At 63.0% G+C, this 17759-nt stretch overlaps 2 protein-coding genes across 6 annotated transcripts in view; both read right to left on the bottom strand.

Annotated features, from left to right (window-relative positions):
- The window catches only part of RBM28 (RNA binding motif protein 28), a 308732-nt gene that overhangs the window by 131044 nt on the left and 159929 nt on the right, over window positions 1-17759 (bottom strand). The window lies entirely within an intron of this gene.
- The window catches only part of IMPDH1 (inosine monophosphate dehydrogenase 1), a 55206-nt gene that overhangs the window by 1351 nt on the left and 36096 nt on the right, over window positions 1-17759 (bottom strand). For 4 of the 5 annotated variants that reach the window (XM_065591327.1, XM_065591268.1, XM_065591384.1 and 1 more), the window contains exon 14: window positions 17020-17103. In XM_065591327.1, coding sequence (XP_065447399.1) covers window positions 17020-17103 — 84 coding nt within the window. Of the gene's footprint in view, window positions 1-17015; window positions 17104-17759 lie in introns of those variants that run through there. The other variant, XM_065591210.1, reaches the window with a different exon arrangement.

The raw sequence follows: 17759 nt of genomic DNA, 5'->3' as shown, positions 1-17759 counted from the left end.
GGCCAGGCCAACCCCTCCACACACCATGTCGATACCAGCTGGTGCCCTGACCCGCAGCTGGGCTGGCTGTGGCACCTCTGCCTCCCAGGAGCTAGGTTCACCCAGTCTCCAGCCCTGCATGGCACCAGCCTGGGACGAACAGACAGGACGCTGAACCAGACCTCCTCTGCGCGCCCCCTGCCCCCTCTCCCCCCCGGTGGGAGTGGCTGATGCTGGCGGGATAAGCAGAGCCCCACGCAGAGGGATGGCAAAAGCCTGCGGAGCCCTGGCTCCCCATCAGGAAGCACTCACGCCCTGGCCCGGCTCGGGGCTGGCACCTGCAGGGCTCGTGGTGGTGACTGGCTGCCTGCCTCGCGGGGGCAATGCCCAGCGCAGCCACTAGCCAGGCTCCCGCGAAGCGGCCTCACGTCACGAAGGATCCAAACGCGCTTTCCAGCCACAGCCGCACACAATAGGGTGACCAGACGTCCCGGTTTTATAGGGGCAGTCCTGATATTCGGGGCAAATGTAGGTGTCTATTACCCCCACCCGCCATCCCGATTTTTCACACAGGGACTCCTCGTTGTTTTTGCCGATACAGACTAACACGGCTCCACTCTGAAAACTTTCTATCTGCTCACCCTAGCACACAAGCTCTACGCAGCTGGGCTCACTGGAGTTACAGCAGCAGATAATTGGCCTAGGACTCGCTTCATCCACTATGGATGGCAGCCACCTCTGGGGTGGGCCAGGGCAGCTGGCTGACAGCTCACAGCAACCCTGCAGAACCGCTTAGGAGGAAGTGAAGGAGACTCTCATCCCCAGCTTCGGGGCAGCACCAGAAGCGGGAGGGTCACGCTCTACAGGAGGGTGGGCTGGTGGGGGTGGGGAGCTGGCTAACCATCGTGAGGGGGCAAGACTTTGACCACCTAATGGTGTGAAACCAACCAGTTTCCCCCAGGCCCTGCAGTAACCTTCCCCCAGGTGAGTGCTCCCCCCTCGTCTCACACAGCCCTGCTCGCCCCTCCCATCCCACGTTTGGGGGGACGTAGTTAGAGACCGGCCCCACCACATGCATGGGGGGCGGGAGTGATATTTGTTCACAGCTCAGAACCAGGCCTCATTCCAACCTCTGAGCAGCAGCTGGGAGAAGAGAGCGCTGAGACAGACCCCCCCCGCTCCCTCCTTGAGGGAGAACAGCTCCGTCCTAAGCCACATTACCGGCTCCCCCAGAGCCCAGGGAGGCCAGGTGCAAAAAGCCAGCAAGGCCTGGCCTGTCACCCAGCAGAGGAGTTCAGAGCCCAGCCAGCACGAATGAAAGGATCCCACCCCTCACAGAACCACTGCCCACGTTACGGGGCTCACCCAGGGACCCAGCTGGGAAAAGAACCCAGGAGTCCTGGCTCATCATTCCCCTCAGCCTGCTACGCCTCAGAGCATCACACTCCTCGGCTATCGGACAGCTGGCCCCCCCTTCATCAGCTCGAGCGTGGGGCGCTGGCCCTGTAGCCCTCTTGGGGTCTGCCCTTGCAAGCTCTCTGCGGGGCTGGCAATGCTGGACACGCACGCTGGACCACGCTTCTGCAGAGGCGCCCGCCCGCCCAGAAGCAGGGCTGCCCAGCCCCCGCAAGCCGAGGAGAAAGCCAGTCAGCGTGCGGGGTGCATGGCCCCGCCGGGGCCAGGGACACATGGCCGCGGGAGCGTCAACTCGCACCTGCTGCAAACTACTGTGAACGCCAGCAGTGCCCAACCTCCACTCACAGACAGCGGGCACAGGCTGCCCCCACCACGCAAGGTGTCCCCTCCAAGTACAGCTGCAGGGCCCGCACAGCCCCCTGCCCCCCGCCCACTGGTCAGGGCCCCTCGCCTGGCCTCCCTGCCAGCGCACAGGGGCGAATGGCTCAGGACCCCAACACCTCCAGGGCAGGCCTGGCCAAGGAATCTGCCTCCAACACCAGAGGCCCTGGCTAGGCCTACCCCCACACGGCCCCAGTCCCTCACAGTAGACCCCCAGGGCAGGGCCGCCTGTCCGGCACCCCCAGCCACCACTGAGCCTTCGGGCCTGACCTTCCCCTACTGGCACAGGCCCTCCCCACAGAGCGGGCACCACACGCCCCATGGATCCAGCCCAGGAGCCCTATGGTGCACAGCCCCTAGTAGCCTCTCAGTCCATCAGCGTCCCCTCCCCCAAACCCTGTCCCCCGGCAGAGCCGAGCTCCATCCCCACGGGCCATTGACTCCTGCCCAGACCACCAACGCCCAGGCAGCCCCCTCCAACTACTGACCCCCCAGCAGGGCTCAGCTCCCTCCCCCCCCACATCTATCCCCTAAACAGGGTCTGCGCGCTCTCCTCGGCTGGGATCCATGCACCCCTGCAGGGAGCCAGGACATGGGGGGGTGGGGGCTAGGGTTCTCCCCCCTTCCTGGGGCAGGCCGAGTGGGATTTCATGGCAGGGACAGCGCAGCTCGTGGCCCAACAGGCTGAGGCAGGAGCCCCGTCGCCCCCAGGGTCCTCGGCCCACCCAGAGGGCGTCAACCCCCCGGCTCGTCCTGCTCCTGGTGCGGCAGCGACAGAGGGGCACGCAGCCGGTTCGGCCCCTTCTCTGGATGGAAGCGGTGTCACGGTGAGGAACGGCCCCCCTCTGCCAGGGGAATTGGACTCTGGGAGCTTGGGCACCAAACCCAGAGTGCCCCCCCCCGGACCCAGCCCCCCCCCCCAGTCATTGCTCTACAACTAGCTACGGAAAGGAAAGGAGCTGGTTACTTACATGGTAGAAACGTAAAGCTACGGGCGGAGGCATGGGCAGGAAAGAGAGACAAGGTTACAATGTGTTCCAGTGAGATGGGACCCTCTGCCCGCCCCCCGGCCAGCAGGGAGCCATCCCTTCCCCACACCGCTGGGCACAGCAGCTGCCGAGATACCAACACCGCCGAGAGCACGGCCTGGCCGGCCGCCCTCCCACCAGCACCAGCAGCGCGGCACTGCCGAGCCCAACAGGGCCCCTTGGCACCAGTGTGGCGCTACTCAGCCGAACGGGGCCCCTCAGCGGCACCAGCACGGCACTACTCAGCCGAACGGGGCCCCTCAGCGGCACCAGCACGGCACTACTCAGCCGAACGGGGCCCCTTGGCACCAGCGTGGCACTACCCAGCTGAACGGAGTCCCTCAGCACCAGCGTGGCACTACCAAGCCCAACGGGGCCCCTTGGCACCAGCGCGGCACTACTCAGCCGAACGGGGCCCCTTGGCACCAGTGCGGCACTACCCAGCCGAATGGGGCTCCTTGGCACCAGCGCACTACTCAGCCGAACGGGACCCCTCAGCGGCACCAGCACGGCACTACTCAGCCGAATGGGGTCCCTTGGCACCAGCACAGCACTACTCAGCCGAACGGGGCCCCTCAGCGGCACCAGCACGGCACTACTCAGCCGAATGGGGCCCCTTGGCACCAGCGTGGCACTACCCAGCTGAACGGAGTCCCTCAGCACCAGCGTGGCACTACCAAGCCCAACGGGGCCCCTTGGCATTAGCGTGGCACTACCAAGCCCAATGGGCCCTTGGCACTGCTGCAAAGCACCCGCCACCACGACCAGCAAACTCCGCTAGCCCAGCTGCCGAACGGGTCCCTATCACCCAGTCACTGGGGGTTCGTGAGCCTTTGTCCGTGTGGACCCCACTCATGGTGGGCGCACACCTCATGCACAAGGTCCACTGGGGCCATGCAAGTGCCCCCTCCCCTGCCACCACCGGGGATATACAGTCAGAGCCGCCTACACCACCCCCAGCCCCCTCCTAATCCACGATCCCCGCAGAGAGGGACTGGAAAGAAGGGGATGGTGGGTGGGACCCGCACGGACAGGACATCTCAAAGAACCACAGTCCCTGTTCTATTCAAGTCCGTCCACCTGGATCCCATTACGGTGACCAGCAGACAGGTCCAGGGGAGTCCTAGCACCTGATTCCCACAGCCAGCGCCTAGGGCCACTTGGCTACCTCTGGGAGGAGGCGCCGGAGCTTTTCACAGCCTTCCCCAGTGCCACAAAGAAATGGGGCGATTTCCTGAATGGCTTTGGCTGAGTGAGAAACAGGGGCTCTGCAAACCCGCATGGAGCTTGGTTTGGGGAGGTGTAAGGACACGGACTCACCACCGCTGGTGCCTCCTGCTGGTTACTCCGGGAATTAGCTCAGTCCAGCTCCGGAGCGCCTCCGCAGGGGGTGTCTTGCCCGTTGTCCGCTCTCCTCCGCTGTTTCGGGCCTGCGTTGCTCCCCCGCTTGGCGGTGTCGTCTGCAGGAGGCTGCCCTCCGGCAGTGCCCATTACTTCTGTCTCACCCCCCTGCAGGGGGTCATGGCAGTCCTGGGGCTTGCACCGGCCGCAGGGGCCAATCACAACCCAAAGTCTAGCCCCCCACTTCAGGGGCAAGTTGCAGTCTGTATCGGCCATGCACCTCCATGGCCAGGTGCGGTGCAAGGGGGGGACCCAGGCCCACCTGCTACTCTGGGTCCCGACCCAGAGACCCTCTAGCGGCAGCCTCTCTGCCCTCCTTCTCTCCCCTTGTCTGCCTATCGTCCTGGGCCACTTCCCCTGGGCCCTTCTTGGCCTTTCTGGCAGGGTAACAGGCCAGAGCTCCCCCGAGCCTGCCCAGCCCTGCTCTCTCTCAGGTGCTATCCCCGGGAGCCAGTCCTCCTCCCTTGCTTGTCAGGGAGACTCCCCTCCGCTCTGCTGGGCAGCTCCTTAGCTGTCTCCTAACAAGCTTCCCCCTAATTAGCTGCGTCTGCCCCACCACCTGCTGGAGTGAGCCACCTGCGCGACTACAGGCCGGCTGCAGAAAATGGGTTAAAGTAGGCCAGAGAGGCTGCGCAGACAGGCAGCCAATCAGAAAGGGCCTGTGGGCAGCCAATCAGGGCCAGGCTGAGCCCTATATAAAGGCAGCACAGAGGCGAGAACAGTCTCCCCCTGACCAGCAAGAGAGGAGGACCCTGGACAGAGCAGTGGGAGCTCTGGGCTGACCCTGTGTTGCGGATTGTGGGGGAGTTAGGGCCCTGCACCCCTCTTCCCGAGATTCACTGCGACTCTCAGCCAGCCAGTAAAGCAGAAGGTTTATTCAAGGACAGGAACACAGTCTCAAGCAGAGCGTGTAGGTACGACCAGACCCCCCTCAATTAGGTCCCTCTGGGAGGTTCAGGGAGCTTAGACCCCAGCTTGGGGTTCCCTGCGTTGCACCACCCAGCCCCAACCGAAACTAAACTCCCAGCCCCTCCCGCTGCTCCTCTCCTTTGTTCAGTCTCCCGGGCAGAAGGTGTTAATTCTCCCCACCCCCGTTCCTGGCTCAGGTTACAGCTCAGGTAGCTCCCTTCAAGGGAAGTCCCACATCCCCACTGCAACCCCCCTGCAACATTCCCAGGTCAAATCTGCCCTGCTCCCTGCTCCGTCACATCTCTCCCCCCTTCGAGACTGAACTGAGCGGGGTCACTCTGACCAGTGACCTGGGGAAGTTCAGGGCTCCCTCTCCGGGACAACGCGTCCGCTATCAGGTTGTCACGTCCCTTCACATGGACCACGTCCATGTCATAATCCTGCAGGAGCAGGCTCCATCTCAGGAGCTTGGCGTTGGCTCCTTTCATCTGGTGCAGCCAGGTCAGGGGAGAGTGGTCGGTGTGCACGGTGAAGTGACGCCCAAAGAGATATGGCTCTAGTTTCTTGAGGGCCCACACCATGGCCAGGCATTCCTTCTCGATGGCCGCGTAGTTCTGCTCCCGGGGTAGTAACTTCTTGCTCAGGTACACGATGGGGTGTCTCTCCCCCTTTTCATCCTCCTGCATTAACACCGCCCCCAGTCCTGTGTCTGAGGCGTCGGTGAACACCATAAAGGGCTTGTCAAAGTCTGGGTTTGCCAGAACTGGGCCACTGACCAGAGCCTCCTTCAGCGCCCGGAGAGCCTCCTGGCACTCCTCGGTCCAGACCACTTTGTCTGGCTTCCCCTTCTTGCACAGCTCAGTGATGGGGGCGGCTACGGCGCTAAAGTGGGGCACGAACCTCCGATAGTACCCTGCCATCCCAATAAAGGCTTGGACCTGCTTTTTGGTTTGAGGAGCGGGCCAGTCTCTGATCACCTCCACTTTGGCTGGTTCCGGCTTTAGGCAGCCGCTTCCCACCCGGTGGCCTAGGTAGGATACCTCAGCCATCCCCACCTTGCACTTCTCCGGTTTTACGGTCAGCCCAGCCTTCTGGAGTCGGTCCAGCACTTGTCTAACCTGGGATATGTGGTCCTCCCAGGTCTGGCTAAAGACACAGATGTCATCGATATACGCCACGGCAAAACTCTCCATCCCCCTCAGTAGCTGATCCACCAGGCGCTGGAAGGTGGCCGGCGCTCCCTTGAGGCCGAAGGGCAGGGTCAGGAACTCATAGAGCCCCAGAGGGGTGACAAAGGCCGATTTCAGCCTGGCATCTGCATCCAGCGGCACTTGCCAATAGCCCTTTGTAAGATCCATGGTGGTAAGGTACCGAGCACCTCCCAGCTTGTCTAGGAGCTCGTCCGGCCTGGGCATGGGGTAGGCATCGGCTACAGTGATGGCATTGAGCTTCCGATAGTCCACACAGAACCGGATCGACCCGTCCTTTTTGGGGACCAGCACCACCGGCGAGGCCCAAGGGCTGGAAGACGGCTGGATCACCCCCAAAGCCAGCATGTCATTGACCTCTCTTTCCAGGTCCTGAGCAGTTTTCCCTGTGGCTCGGAAGGGGAGCATTTTATAGGTGGGTGCGATCCTGTCTGCACCCGGTGGACAGTCAGATTAGTGCGTCCAGGCTGGTTGGAAAACAGCTGCTGGTACAGATGCAGCACCCCTCCGATCTCAGCTCGCTGGGCAGGGGTTAGCCGATCAGAGAGGGGAATTGCTTCCAGGGGGAAGCCAACTCTTGTCCCAGGGAATAGATCTACTAAAGGGTCATCTCCCTGCCCCTCCCACTGTCCACACACGGCCAACACCATATTCCCCCTGTCATAATATGGCTTCATCATATTCACATGGTACACCCGGTGGTGGTGTGCCCGGTTCGACAGCTCCACCACATAGTTTACCTCGTTTAGTTGCTTGACAACCTTGAAGGGCCCTTCCCAGGCGGCCTGGAGTTTGTTTTTCCTCACGGGGATGAGGACCATCACCTGATCCCCAGTGGCGAAGGCGCGGGCCCGTGCTGTGCGGTCATACCAGACCTTCTGCTTCCTCTGGGCTCTGGCCAGATTCTCCCTGGCCAGGCCCATGAGCTCGGCAAGTCGTTCCCGGAAGGTCAGGACATACTCCACCACCGACTCTCCGTCAGGAGTGGCCTTCCCCTCCCATTCGTCTCTCATCAGGTCGAGGGGCCCCCTTACCCGCCTTCCATATAGCAGTTCGAAAGGCGAAAACCCGGTAGACTCCTGGGGTACCTCCCTGTACGCAAACAGCAGGTGAGGTAAGTACTTGTCCCAGTCCTGCGGGTGCTGATTCATAAATGTTTTCAGCATCATTTTTAGCGTCCCATTGAACCTCTCCACCAGCCCGTTGGATTGGGGGTGATATGCTGAGGCCCAGTTGTGCCGGACCCCACATCTCTCCCACAAGCACCGGAGTAGGGCCGACATGAAGTTGGACCCTTGGTCCGTCAAGACTTCCTTGGGGAACCCCACTCGGCTGAAAATGGTCAGCAGCGCATCCGCCACAGTGTCTGCTTCAATGGACGATAAGGGCACTGCCTCGGGGTAGCGGGTGGCGAAATCTACCACCACCAGGATGTATTTCTTCCCAGACCGGGTCGTCTTGCTGAGAGGTCCCACTATGTCCATGGCCACCTTCTGGAAAGGCTCCTCTATGATGGGCAAAGGTCTCAATGCTGCCTTCCCCTTGTCCCGGGCCTTCCCCACCCTCTGGCAGGGGTCACAGGATCGGCAGTACTGCCGGACGTTGGTGAAGACCCCGGGCCAGTAAAAGTTCTGTAGCAGCCTCTGCCTGGTGCGCCGGATCCCCTGGTGCCCTGCGAGAGGGATGTCATGGGCCAGGTACAGTAGCTTGTGGCGAAACTTCTGGGGAACCACCAGCTGCCTCCTGATCCCCCACGACTCCACTTCCCCCGGGGGAGCCCACTCTCGGTAGAGGAACCCCTTCTCCCACAGGAACCTCTCCTTGCATCCTCTCCTCATGGTCTGTCCCACACTGAGGTCAGCCAGGCCCCTTAGCTTCCGCAGGGAGGGGTCCTTCTGCAACTCGGCCTGGAACTCGGCGGCTGAGGAAGGGATGGGGACCTGCTCCCTCTCGTCGGCTGGGTCGGAAGCCCCAGCCACCCCGCGGCCTGTCCTTGGGTGTTCCCTCCCCACCCGGGAAGGGTTCGGTGCCTCCGGTGGGACATCCTTCCCAAGGTCAGGGCGTAGTGCCCCTCGCCGGCTCTGGCTACGGGTCACGACTAAGGCGGTCTGGGGGCTGCTTGGCCAGTCCTCTAGGTCCCCCCCCATCAACACCTCAGTGGGCAAATGGTGGTGCACTCCCACGTCCTTGGGGCCCTCCTTGGCCCCCCATTTCAGGTGTACCCTCGCTACGGGAACCTTGAATGGGGTCCCGCCCACCCCGGTCAGGGTCAGGAAGGTGTTGGGCACCACCCGATCTGGGGCCACCACCTCGGGCCGGGCCAGTGTCACCTCTGCGCCCGTGTCCCAGTATCCATAAACTTTCTTCCCATCCACCTCCAGGGGAACAAGGCACTCGCTCCGCAGGGACAGCCCCGCGCCAACCCTGTAAACGGAGAACTTTGAATCCGGAGCATCTGGCCCCCCAGAGAAGCTGGCCGGGGGCCCTTCTCTCTCTTGAGCAGTTGATAAGCTGCCAGCCCCTCTTGCGTGGGAAGCCTGCCCCTCGTCCGTCTGGGCCTCTACCAAGTTAACCCGGTGCGGGTTCGGTCTGCTCAGTCTGTCCTTGAGCTTGGGGCACTGGGCCCGAACGTGGCCTCTTCGGCCGCAGTAATAGCAGCTCAGGTCCCGTGGGTCCCCTCGAGCCGGTCGGTTGTCCCTGATGCTGGGCCTTCCCCGTGGGAGGGGATTCCCCATATTCCCCCTTTGGGAGGTCCCAGGGTGACTCTCTCTCTGCATCGCGGCGGGCCTGTTCCTTTGGGGCTCCTCCCTGCCACCCCCTGACCGGCTCTTTACAAACTCATCAGCCAGCTGCCCGGCGTGTCGCGGGTTCTCTGGCTTTCTGTCCACCAACCACAGCCTCAGGTCGGATGGGCACCGCTCATACAGTTGCTCCAGTACCAGCAGTTTAATCAGGTCCTCCTTCGTCTGGGCCCCACCAGCCCACTTGCTGGCGTATCTTTCCATGCGGACGGCTAGTTGCAAATATGAGATCTCAGGGGTTTTATCTTGACCCCGGAACCTTTCCCGGTACATCTCAGGAGTCAGCCCAAACTCTCGTAGCAGGGCCCTTTTGAATAGTTCGTAGTCCCCTTTCTCTGCCTCTCCCAGTTGGCGGTACAATGCCACGGATTTGGGGTCCAGTAAGGGGGTAAGGACCCGGAGTCTGTCCGCGGGATCCACCCGGTGCAGCTCGCAGGCCGTCTCAAAGGCCTCCAGGAAGTCATCCATGTCCTCCCCCTCCTTGTATGGGGCCATGATGCACTTATCAAAGCTCCGTGCAGTCCTGGGTCCCCCATCACTCACCGCAGCCGGGGGTTCGCTGCCCCTCAGTCTCGCCAGTTCCAGTTCGCGCTGATGCTGTCTCTCATTCTCCTGTCTCTGTCTCTCATTCTCCTGTCTCTGTCTCTCATTCTCCTCCCGTTCATGCTGATGCTGTCTCTCTTTCTCCTCCCGTTCATGCTGACGCTGTCTCTCTTCATGCTGTCTCTGTTGTTCACGATCCTCCAGCTCCCTCAGTTTTAGCTCTTTCTCCCATTCCAGCCAATTCCGCTCCCCGGATGCCGAACGTCGCCGGGAGGCTCCTCTGCTGGCCGGCGGGCTTCGCCGGGGGGACCCCCTGCTGGCCGGGGGGATCACGGCGCCTTCGGTATTTGCTGGGCTCCTCCCCACCCTTCCCCTAGGCATAGGAAGGAGGGGTCTCGGGAAGCCCTCAGCAGCCGGCTGACCACTCCCAGCTGGGACAGACACTGGTGCCTGCGCTGCATTTGCCAGGCTGCTTCCCTGAGACACAGGGATCAGTTCATTCGCGCGATCTTCCGCCTCCAGCTGGGCAATGAGCTGTTCTTTGGTGAGCCTCCCAATGCGCAGCTGCCTCTGCTTGCACAGCTCCACCAGGTCGCTCTTAAGCCGCTTGGCATACATCTTCCTGCTGGCCACTCACCGGCCTGTGTGCTCACAGCTCCCCACAGTTCCCAGGGGGACCCCTAGTGTGCCAGCCCTTCTCGAGGTCACCGCCTCTCTGCCAGGGTCGAGCTGCAGACTCCTCCGCCCCTGGGACCACTCGCTGCGATCCCCCCGGGGGACCCTGTTACTGCAAAAGTCCTTCTCGCTGGTCACACACTCCCAGGGGTAATAACCGTCTCTCTCCCACTCTTCAGCAGGCCTGGTCCCCGTCAATCCCCCTTCGTTTTACTGCTCCCCAGTCACTTACTGCAGGAAGCGCCGTCCACGGGGTGCAGTAGATCCCGTCGCTGCCACCAGTTGTTGCGGATTGTGGGGGAGTTAGGGCCCTGCACCCCTCTTCCCGAGATTCACTGCGACTCTCAGCCAGCCAGTAAAGCAGAAGGTTTATTCAAGGACAGGAACACAGTCTCAAGCAGAGCGTGTAGGTACGACCAGACCCCCCTCAATTAGGTCCCTCTGGGAGGTTCAGGGAGCTTAGACCCCAGCTTGGGGTTCCCTGCGTTGCACCACCCAGCCCCAACCGAAACTAAACTCCCAGCCCCTCCCGCTGCTCCTCTCCTTTGTTCAGTCTCCCGGGCAGAAGGTGTTAATTCTCCCCACCCCCGTTCCTGGCTCAGGTTACAGCTCAGGTAGCTCCCTTCAAGGGAAGTCCCACATCCCCACTGCAACCCCCCTGCAACATTCCCAGGTCAAATCTGCCCTGCTCCCTGCTCCGTCACACCCTGCCAGACTACAGGCCTTGGAACAAGGGCTGAGTGGGGGCTAGGGCCATGGGGAAGTGGCCCAGGGAAGGCAGGCAGTGACGGGGAGTGGAGGAAGGCAGCAAGCGGCTGCCGCTCAAGGATCCCTGGGCTGGGGCCCAGAGGAGTGGGCTGGCCTGGGTCCCCCCTTGCACTGCACCTTGCCACGAGGGAGCATGGCCTGTGGACTGCACCTTGTCCCTGAGGGAAGGGACTAGACTTGGGGTGGCAGGTGGCCATGAAGGCAGTTGCGGACTGATATACCCCTGCAAGGGGGGAGAATGGAGCAGTGGGCACTGCCGGAGGGCAGCGTCCTGAAGAGGACACCGCGGTCCAGAGAGCGACACGTGTCCCGGTGGTGGAGACAACACAGCAGAGCAGACAACGGGCGAGACACCAGCCAGCAGGAGGCGCTCCGAGGCTGGAATGAGCTAATTCCCGGAGCAGCCAGCAGGAGGTGCCGTGGTGGTGAGTCTTGAGCCCGTTACAAGGTCAATCGCCCAGTTCCAATGAAAAGTCAGCTGCCTCTTGGGTGAGGTCTCAGCACCACCTTACCCCTGAGAAGGCAGCGTGGGCTGGGACCTAGCTAGCTGCTGCTCCAGGCAATACCCACCGGGAAGGTGTTTTCCCGACTCGGATGGTGGAGAGAGCCTTTGGCTGAGGGCTCAGAGGAGAGGTTCCACAGGGCTCACAAATTGGGGACCAGGCCTGGGCCAGTCCTTTCAGAGAGTCTGGACCAGTGGGCTCGGGGAACGCTGCACGGGCTCGCACTGGATGGTGGGAGGTTGTCAGCAGCAAAGCGGACCCCACGGTGAGGCCGGATAGCTGGAATTGAAGGACGGAGGGTGAAATCTTGGGAAGGTGGGCGGGGGGGCACGGTGGGTCCTGATGGGTGAAACCAGGCTGTCAAGCCCAGATGCAAAAATCTTTGCCACTTCGATCTCGTCGGGGGCCTCCCGTCCTGTGTGTGGATTTCTTGAATGGTTCTCTAGAGCCATCCGCGGCTGCAGGGCTCTGCCAGCTTCCACGCCATCGGCTGTACATCGCTGGGTCTGGATGAGGGATGGGCGACAGTCAGCATCTGTACGGACGGGCGCAGCTGTATGGTCTGGTAGCTGATGCTGGCTGGCCCAGAAAGGGGCTATGCATGCGACTGCATCCTGCCTCGTCTTCCTTACGACCCTGGGCATTGGGGGCATGGGGCAGGTTTCCTGGAGGGACCCTGGGCTGGTGCTCTGGGGCAGAAGAGAAGGCGTCTGTTGTTCCTGTTGGGGGCGAGCAGGTCCGAGAACAGAGGAGTCCTTCAGTGACGCACGTGTTTGGCTCAGCACTGTCTGCCCAGATTGCGACGTACTCCCGGGGGGAGGAGAGCCATGGCATTTATTCCATGCACCGGTCCCTCCTCCCCTGCTGGATCAGCAGGTGACAGCGGGTACCCCCGCCTGCCGCGGTGGGGCCGTCCGTCCGCATCTGCACCATGGTTCCTTTCGGAACTGTAGGAATGTTCTGTAGCCAATGCAACTGCCCTGTACTCCAGCCCATTGACATGGGGTCAGGACTCTTTCTGGGCATCTGCAGTCACTCCCCTTGGGAGGGGTGCCTGATTCCCTCTGCAGACTGCCTGGGGTTCGGCCAGCCGTCAGGCCCAGGAGGTGAGCGTCCATAGGACGCTCAGCCATCCCGGAGAGAGAGGAGGTGACCTCTGGCAAGCGGCGTCACATCTCTGCTTGGTGCCACGTGACCCAACACTCAGACAGGGTTTTGCTGTCTGATCACGGACGTGTTCGTCTGGGCCCGGGCCCTGTGCGTTCTGTGGGCCGGGCAGGACCGAGGGGCGACCTGCCATTCCATACTCATTCCTAACTCCATTTCTTTGGTCTCTGTTTGGGGAAAGAGGAGCTGCACCGTGGGATGCCCTCACAGCGGGGTGCAGGCGGTACTGGGCTCCAGTGCCAACTCCCAGCTGGTGCCAAACTGTTTGGAGGCCCAAGGGCAGCTGGCTGAAGGGGCTGCAGACCCTTTCTGGGTACCAGCAATAGGAGTCTCCAGCAGGGAGTCCCGGCTTAGGGCGCAGGAGGAGTGGGAGCTCAGGAAGGAGAGCCCCTTTTGGGGGCCAGAGAATGTCTTTCCCCTCACGGCTCACTCCAGCAGGGAGAGCGTTAGACGAGCGTCCCCGGATGGGCGGGTTCTGGCGGAGAAGGACCAGCAGTCTAGGACACGGCTCCCACCCAAAGGAAGCGACCCCGGCGGGGCCCAACATGCAAAGGAGTGAGTTGATCACACGACGGGCACGGTGGGACGCCGCGGAGACTGGCTTGGCCGCTCGGTCGGAAGGTGCCTCCGGCACCAGGAACAGTCAGGGGAAGGAAATGAAACGAAGACACACGTAAAGGAGCTGGCAGCGGAGTGTTTCTCAACTAACCCCCCACTGGCTATTACAGCAGAGTCTCGACTGCCAGCTAACCGGGGAGGGCAGAGATCTCCACGTGCCAGCAGGCCCGGGGCGGAAGTGACTGGAGGAACCATCCGAGGCTGTCAGTGCCTGACTGCTCGCTTTGAGAGAACAGCGTCTCTCCTTTGCCACCAACTCCCTCCGGCGGGTCACGCCTGTGCAGCTGACCAGCGCACACGACGGCAGGGTGCCAGGGGAGTGGGCAGGTGCCGCTGCGCTCCATCTCGCTGCCGTGGAGGGTCCGAGGGGGATGAGGGCCGGCCAGGGCTGCTCTGCCCTCGGGTGGGAGGGGGGATGAGGACAGGGTGCGGGCGCAGCCAAAGATCCTGATTCGCGCAGGAGGCGCTAGAAATGGGGCCCGCACAGCATTCCCCAGCCGCAGGATCGTCCCATGCGAGCGCCAGCAACCCCCCAGGCAGGGAGCCCAGCCCGGCAAGCCTGCAGTCTGCCGGGGAGGGGAGGGGACAGTGCAGGCGGGTTAACGCCAGGGGAGGGCTGAGCCGGTGCCATCCGCTCTAATCCCCCCAGGCAGGGCAGGGGATGAATTCGAGTCTCAGCCAATGAGCGAGGAATGGGAAGATAGACAGGCCAGCCAGCCAACCAGCATGGCTGACCTCCACTACAGCACAAGCCCCGCCTCACCCAAGCACAAAATTATCCTCTGCAGCACTAGGGAGTATCGGCAAACGGGCCGATGCCGAGCTCCGGGCAGGCACCCTGGTACCTCCCTGCTGGGAGGGGCCCGGGGAGACGGGCCCAGCTGCCCTGAGGTGTAACCCCCACCCCGAAGGCTGAAAGATGCTGACAGCCAGGCCATGGGCACGTCCCTGGTTACCTAGGGACGCTCCCACGGCACCAGCGTGCCCGGGTCGTCCGGTGCGACAGACCGTGCCCTGAAGGACCCGAGGGGATTCTCTACCCTGCTCCGTCAGAGCACTAGTCTCTCCGCACGCTGGGCTCGAGGGCTAGTCTGGGCCAGCCCATCTCCCCGGCCCCAACACACCGGTCGCAGCCATGCTCTCAGGCCTGTCGTTACGAGCCTGCGTTACCGAAGGGAGAACGCGGGAGAGGAAAATGGAGCTCTCTACTTAGAGAGAGCCTGGAAAGCCAAAGGGAAAACCCCATAATCAAATGGCCACGTGCCGGCCAGGCTGAGCGCACGTCTGAGAAGCCGCCGCGTTCGCTGACAGGCCTGTCTCCTGAACAGACATTTTTCAGCCTTCTGCCTAGGACTCTGCCTACGTCTGACGATACCTCCAACGAAACGATCAGTGTCTGTTCTGGCAACGGGACACTGCTCCCCACAGCCCCCGCCTGGACGCTAGACTGGACTCACACCCAGACCCCCAGCCTTGGGTCCCTCTGCTGCTCCCCCACTCCCAGCTGTGCCCGTGCAGACTTTACCAACTAAACGCTCCCCCTGCCTGGAACGAACCAAAGGCCGCAGCCTTCCCACAGGCCAACAGATGAAAGACGCTGGCGTCTCCACCCCCCACCCCGCATCTCCCGGATATGCTGCCTGATTCGCCCCCCATGCCCCAGGAGCGCTCAGCGCGGGGCCGAGATCATACGGCTGGCCCCACAGGCCCATTGCTTTGGCTGAACAAAGTCAGGGTAAAACATCGGGTCTCTATTGGGGCTCGCTCCGTGCTGCCTGACCTGGGAGCTGTCTGTTGGCAGCATGTTAACCGGGGCGGGCTGGCACGCGACCACACGCAGCCTCTGGGCCAGAAACGGCCTCCAGAATTCTCCGAGCCTGAGCACCCAGACGCTGCCCTCAGGGGCCGGGCGCAAGGCAGAGCTCTGCATGCCGGGAACCGCAGGCTGCACCCTCTGTATGCAGGGTGCATGGCCACAGGCTCTGGCAAGTGGCTCTCACCCACCAAAGCCATCTGGTCTATTTAGTCTGTAAACTCTTTGGGACAGACTCTCTGCTACCCCGTGTTCGTACAGCGCCTAGCGCAAGGGGCCCTGATCTCGGCTGGTCCTTAGGCACTATTGGAATAAACACAAGTAACAACAGCAGGCAGGTGATGCCGTGACGGCTCCAAGCGTCCTAGCTACAATACACAGTCCCTTGGGCAGGGGGCTGCTAACCCAACCGGTGCTCAGAGAGAGACCACACCCCGGGGCAGACGCAGGAGCAGGGAGCCAGAGCAGCGCCCTGCTGTGAAGGGGAGAACCAGGAAGGCGGCAGCCAGGTGAGCATTTGGGATCCGCTCCCTTGCGGACAGTGCAGGGGGCTGTCAGACGCGCACCGCCCAGCGACAGTCCCCGGCACTGCATGGGAACGGCTGTTCGCCCAGCCCCAGGAGGGGCCAGACCTGGCCTCTTGAGGTGTCTAGGGGTCAGCGACGTGTGGAGAAGCGAAGCTCTCTCTCGCTCTGGTAACAACTTCTCCTGGTCAGCAGGACACTGCCACCAGCTCTGGCCTGTCAGAACAGACCCCAGCGCGGAGTCAGCCGCGGCCAGCACAGTGGGGACAGGGGCCTGGAGACTGGCGGCGCCAGGGTTACGCCCAGCTAGCGAGGGCTGGGCAGGTCAGCACGGGCATGGGGTGGCAGGGACAGCCCTGCAGTGACTAGCTGCCAGCCCTGAGTTGTGTCACCCGGAGGGGCTCGGTGCTGGAATACCGCACGTGCAGCGCTCTGCATTGGCCGCTGGCTGTCCCCCACGCCCGGCCAGGCAGCACCGCCCCCAGCGCAGAGAAGGGATCTGTGGTCAGGCTTGGAGTCCTCAGCTCCCCGGGCCTCATGGAGCGAGGCTGCAGGCCCCTTCTCCACCCAGACTAGCTGCATTCCCAGCGCACCACGTGGAGCGAAGCGGGGGGGGGCGGCTCTCCGAGGAGGGTCCCTGCCTGCCCCAGTGACAATAGTGCTGCCCACCCAGAGCGGGGAGCGGGCACAGGGAGCTCCACAGATCCACCCTGGCCCTCCCCACCCCCGGAGAAATCCTCTGCTGCCCCCCAAAGGGGAGGAGAACATTTGGGATTTCCAGCAGGGAACCCGGCTCCAGGCAGCTGTTCAACCACCGGACCCATCCTTTCCACTCTGCCTGTATCCTCCTGGGGTCTCTTGTCTCACAGGGAGATGCTGAGCTCCTTGGGGCGAGGAGCACCCTCCTGTTGTGTGTTTGTACAGCACCCAGCGCGCAGGGAGCAGGCCCATGAGTAGGGCGCCTCGGCGCTACCACAGTGCACCCAATGCCAGACTGTCACAGCAGTGAGAGCAGGGGCAGGAGAGGGTGGGAAGAGAAGGATCCCAGTCGAGACATGGCGAAGGGGGCAGAGGGGGCAGGAACCTGTGGGATGGTCGCTGCTGCTGGCTGCCTGTGGGGCTGCAGGGTCAGAGGAGGGCCCCTGCCTGCACCAAGCCCCCCAGGCAGTCAGGAAATGCAGAGACGCCCCCAGGAGCTCAGAGCCCAGCAACCCCCTGCTGGGTAACGAGACGCTGCCAAGCAGCGGGCAGAGCCGGCGGGGCTGGGAAATAGCAGGGCACTTACGAGTGGAGGCCGTGGACGCCACCTTCGATCTGGGCCGACATGGTCCTCTTCTCGAACTTCAGCTCGCCCGAGTACATCATGGAGCTGGCAAGCAGAGACAGCGTGGCTAGGGGTGAGGCAGAGACCCCCCACGACCGGCCCTGGGGCACGCGGGGGAAAGGACAGAGCGCGCACGAGAGCCAACACACCAGAGCGCGGCAGTAGTTGCCAGAGCAACCCACCAGGCCCCATGCCAGCACCCCGCCATGGCAACCGGCTCACCCAGGCTGCGCCATCCCCACCACAGCAACCCCACACAGGTGCCACGACAATGCTGCCCAGCTGTGTCAGCCCCACCACGGTGCCCCGGCCCGGCCCCAGGCAGCAACTGGGACACGTCACAAGGATCTAACCCCACCCAGAGCCCCGGGACTCAGTGACGTAACTGCCCACCTAACGGGGCCCCGGAGCAGCGCCCACGGGGCCCAGGGCCCGATCAGCCGCCCCATGGCCTCTCCTGTCCTCTGGCGTCGCGGCCGCTGTCCGTGTGAGATATCCCCCCCCCCAAACCGCGCTGAGGGTGAGCTCGGGTGGGACGCTCTACTGCTTCCCCATAGCCTGGCCCGGCTCGGCTCCCCACCCCTCAGATGCCATCTGTCCCCACCCTCCTGGGGAGAGGAGAGCCCAGGATCTTGCTGGGGTGGGGCAGGGCTCGGCTGATTTCCCCAGGCAGGCCCCTCCCAGGACAGCTGCGCCCCGGC

This window comes from Chrysemys picta, chromosome 1 (assembly GCF_011386835.1).
Source record: "Chrysemys picta bellii isolate R12L10 chromosome 1, ASM1138683v2, whole genome shotgun sequence".
NCBI lineage: Eukaryota > Metazoa > Chordata > Testudines > Emydidae > Chrysemys > Chrysemys picta.
Note: the sequence above shows the minus strand (reverse complement) of the source record. Positions and strands in the feature narration are given on the sequence as shown.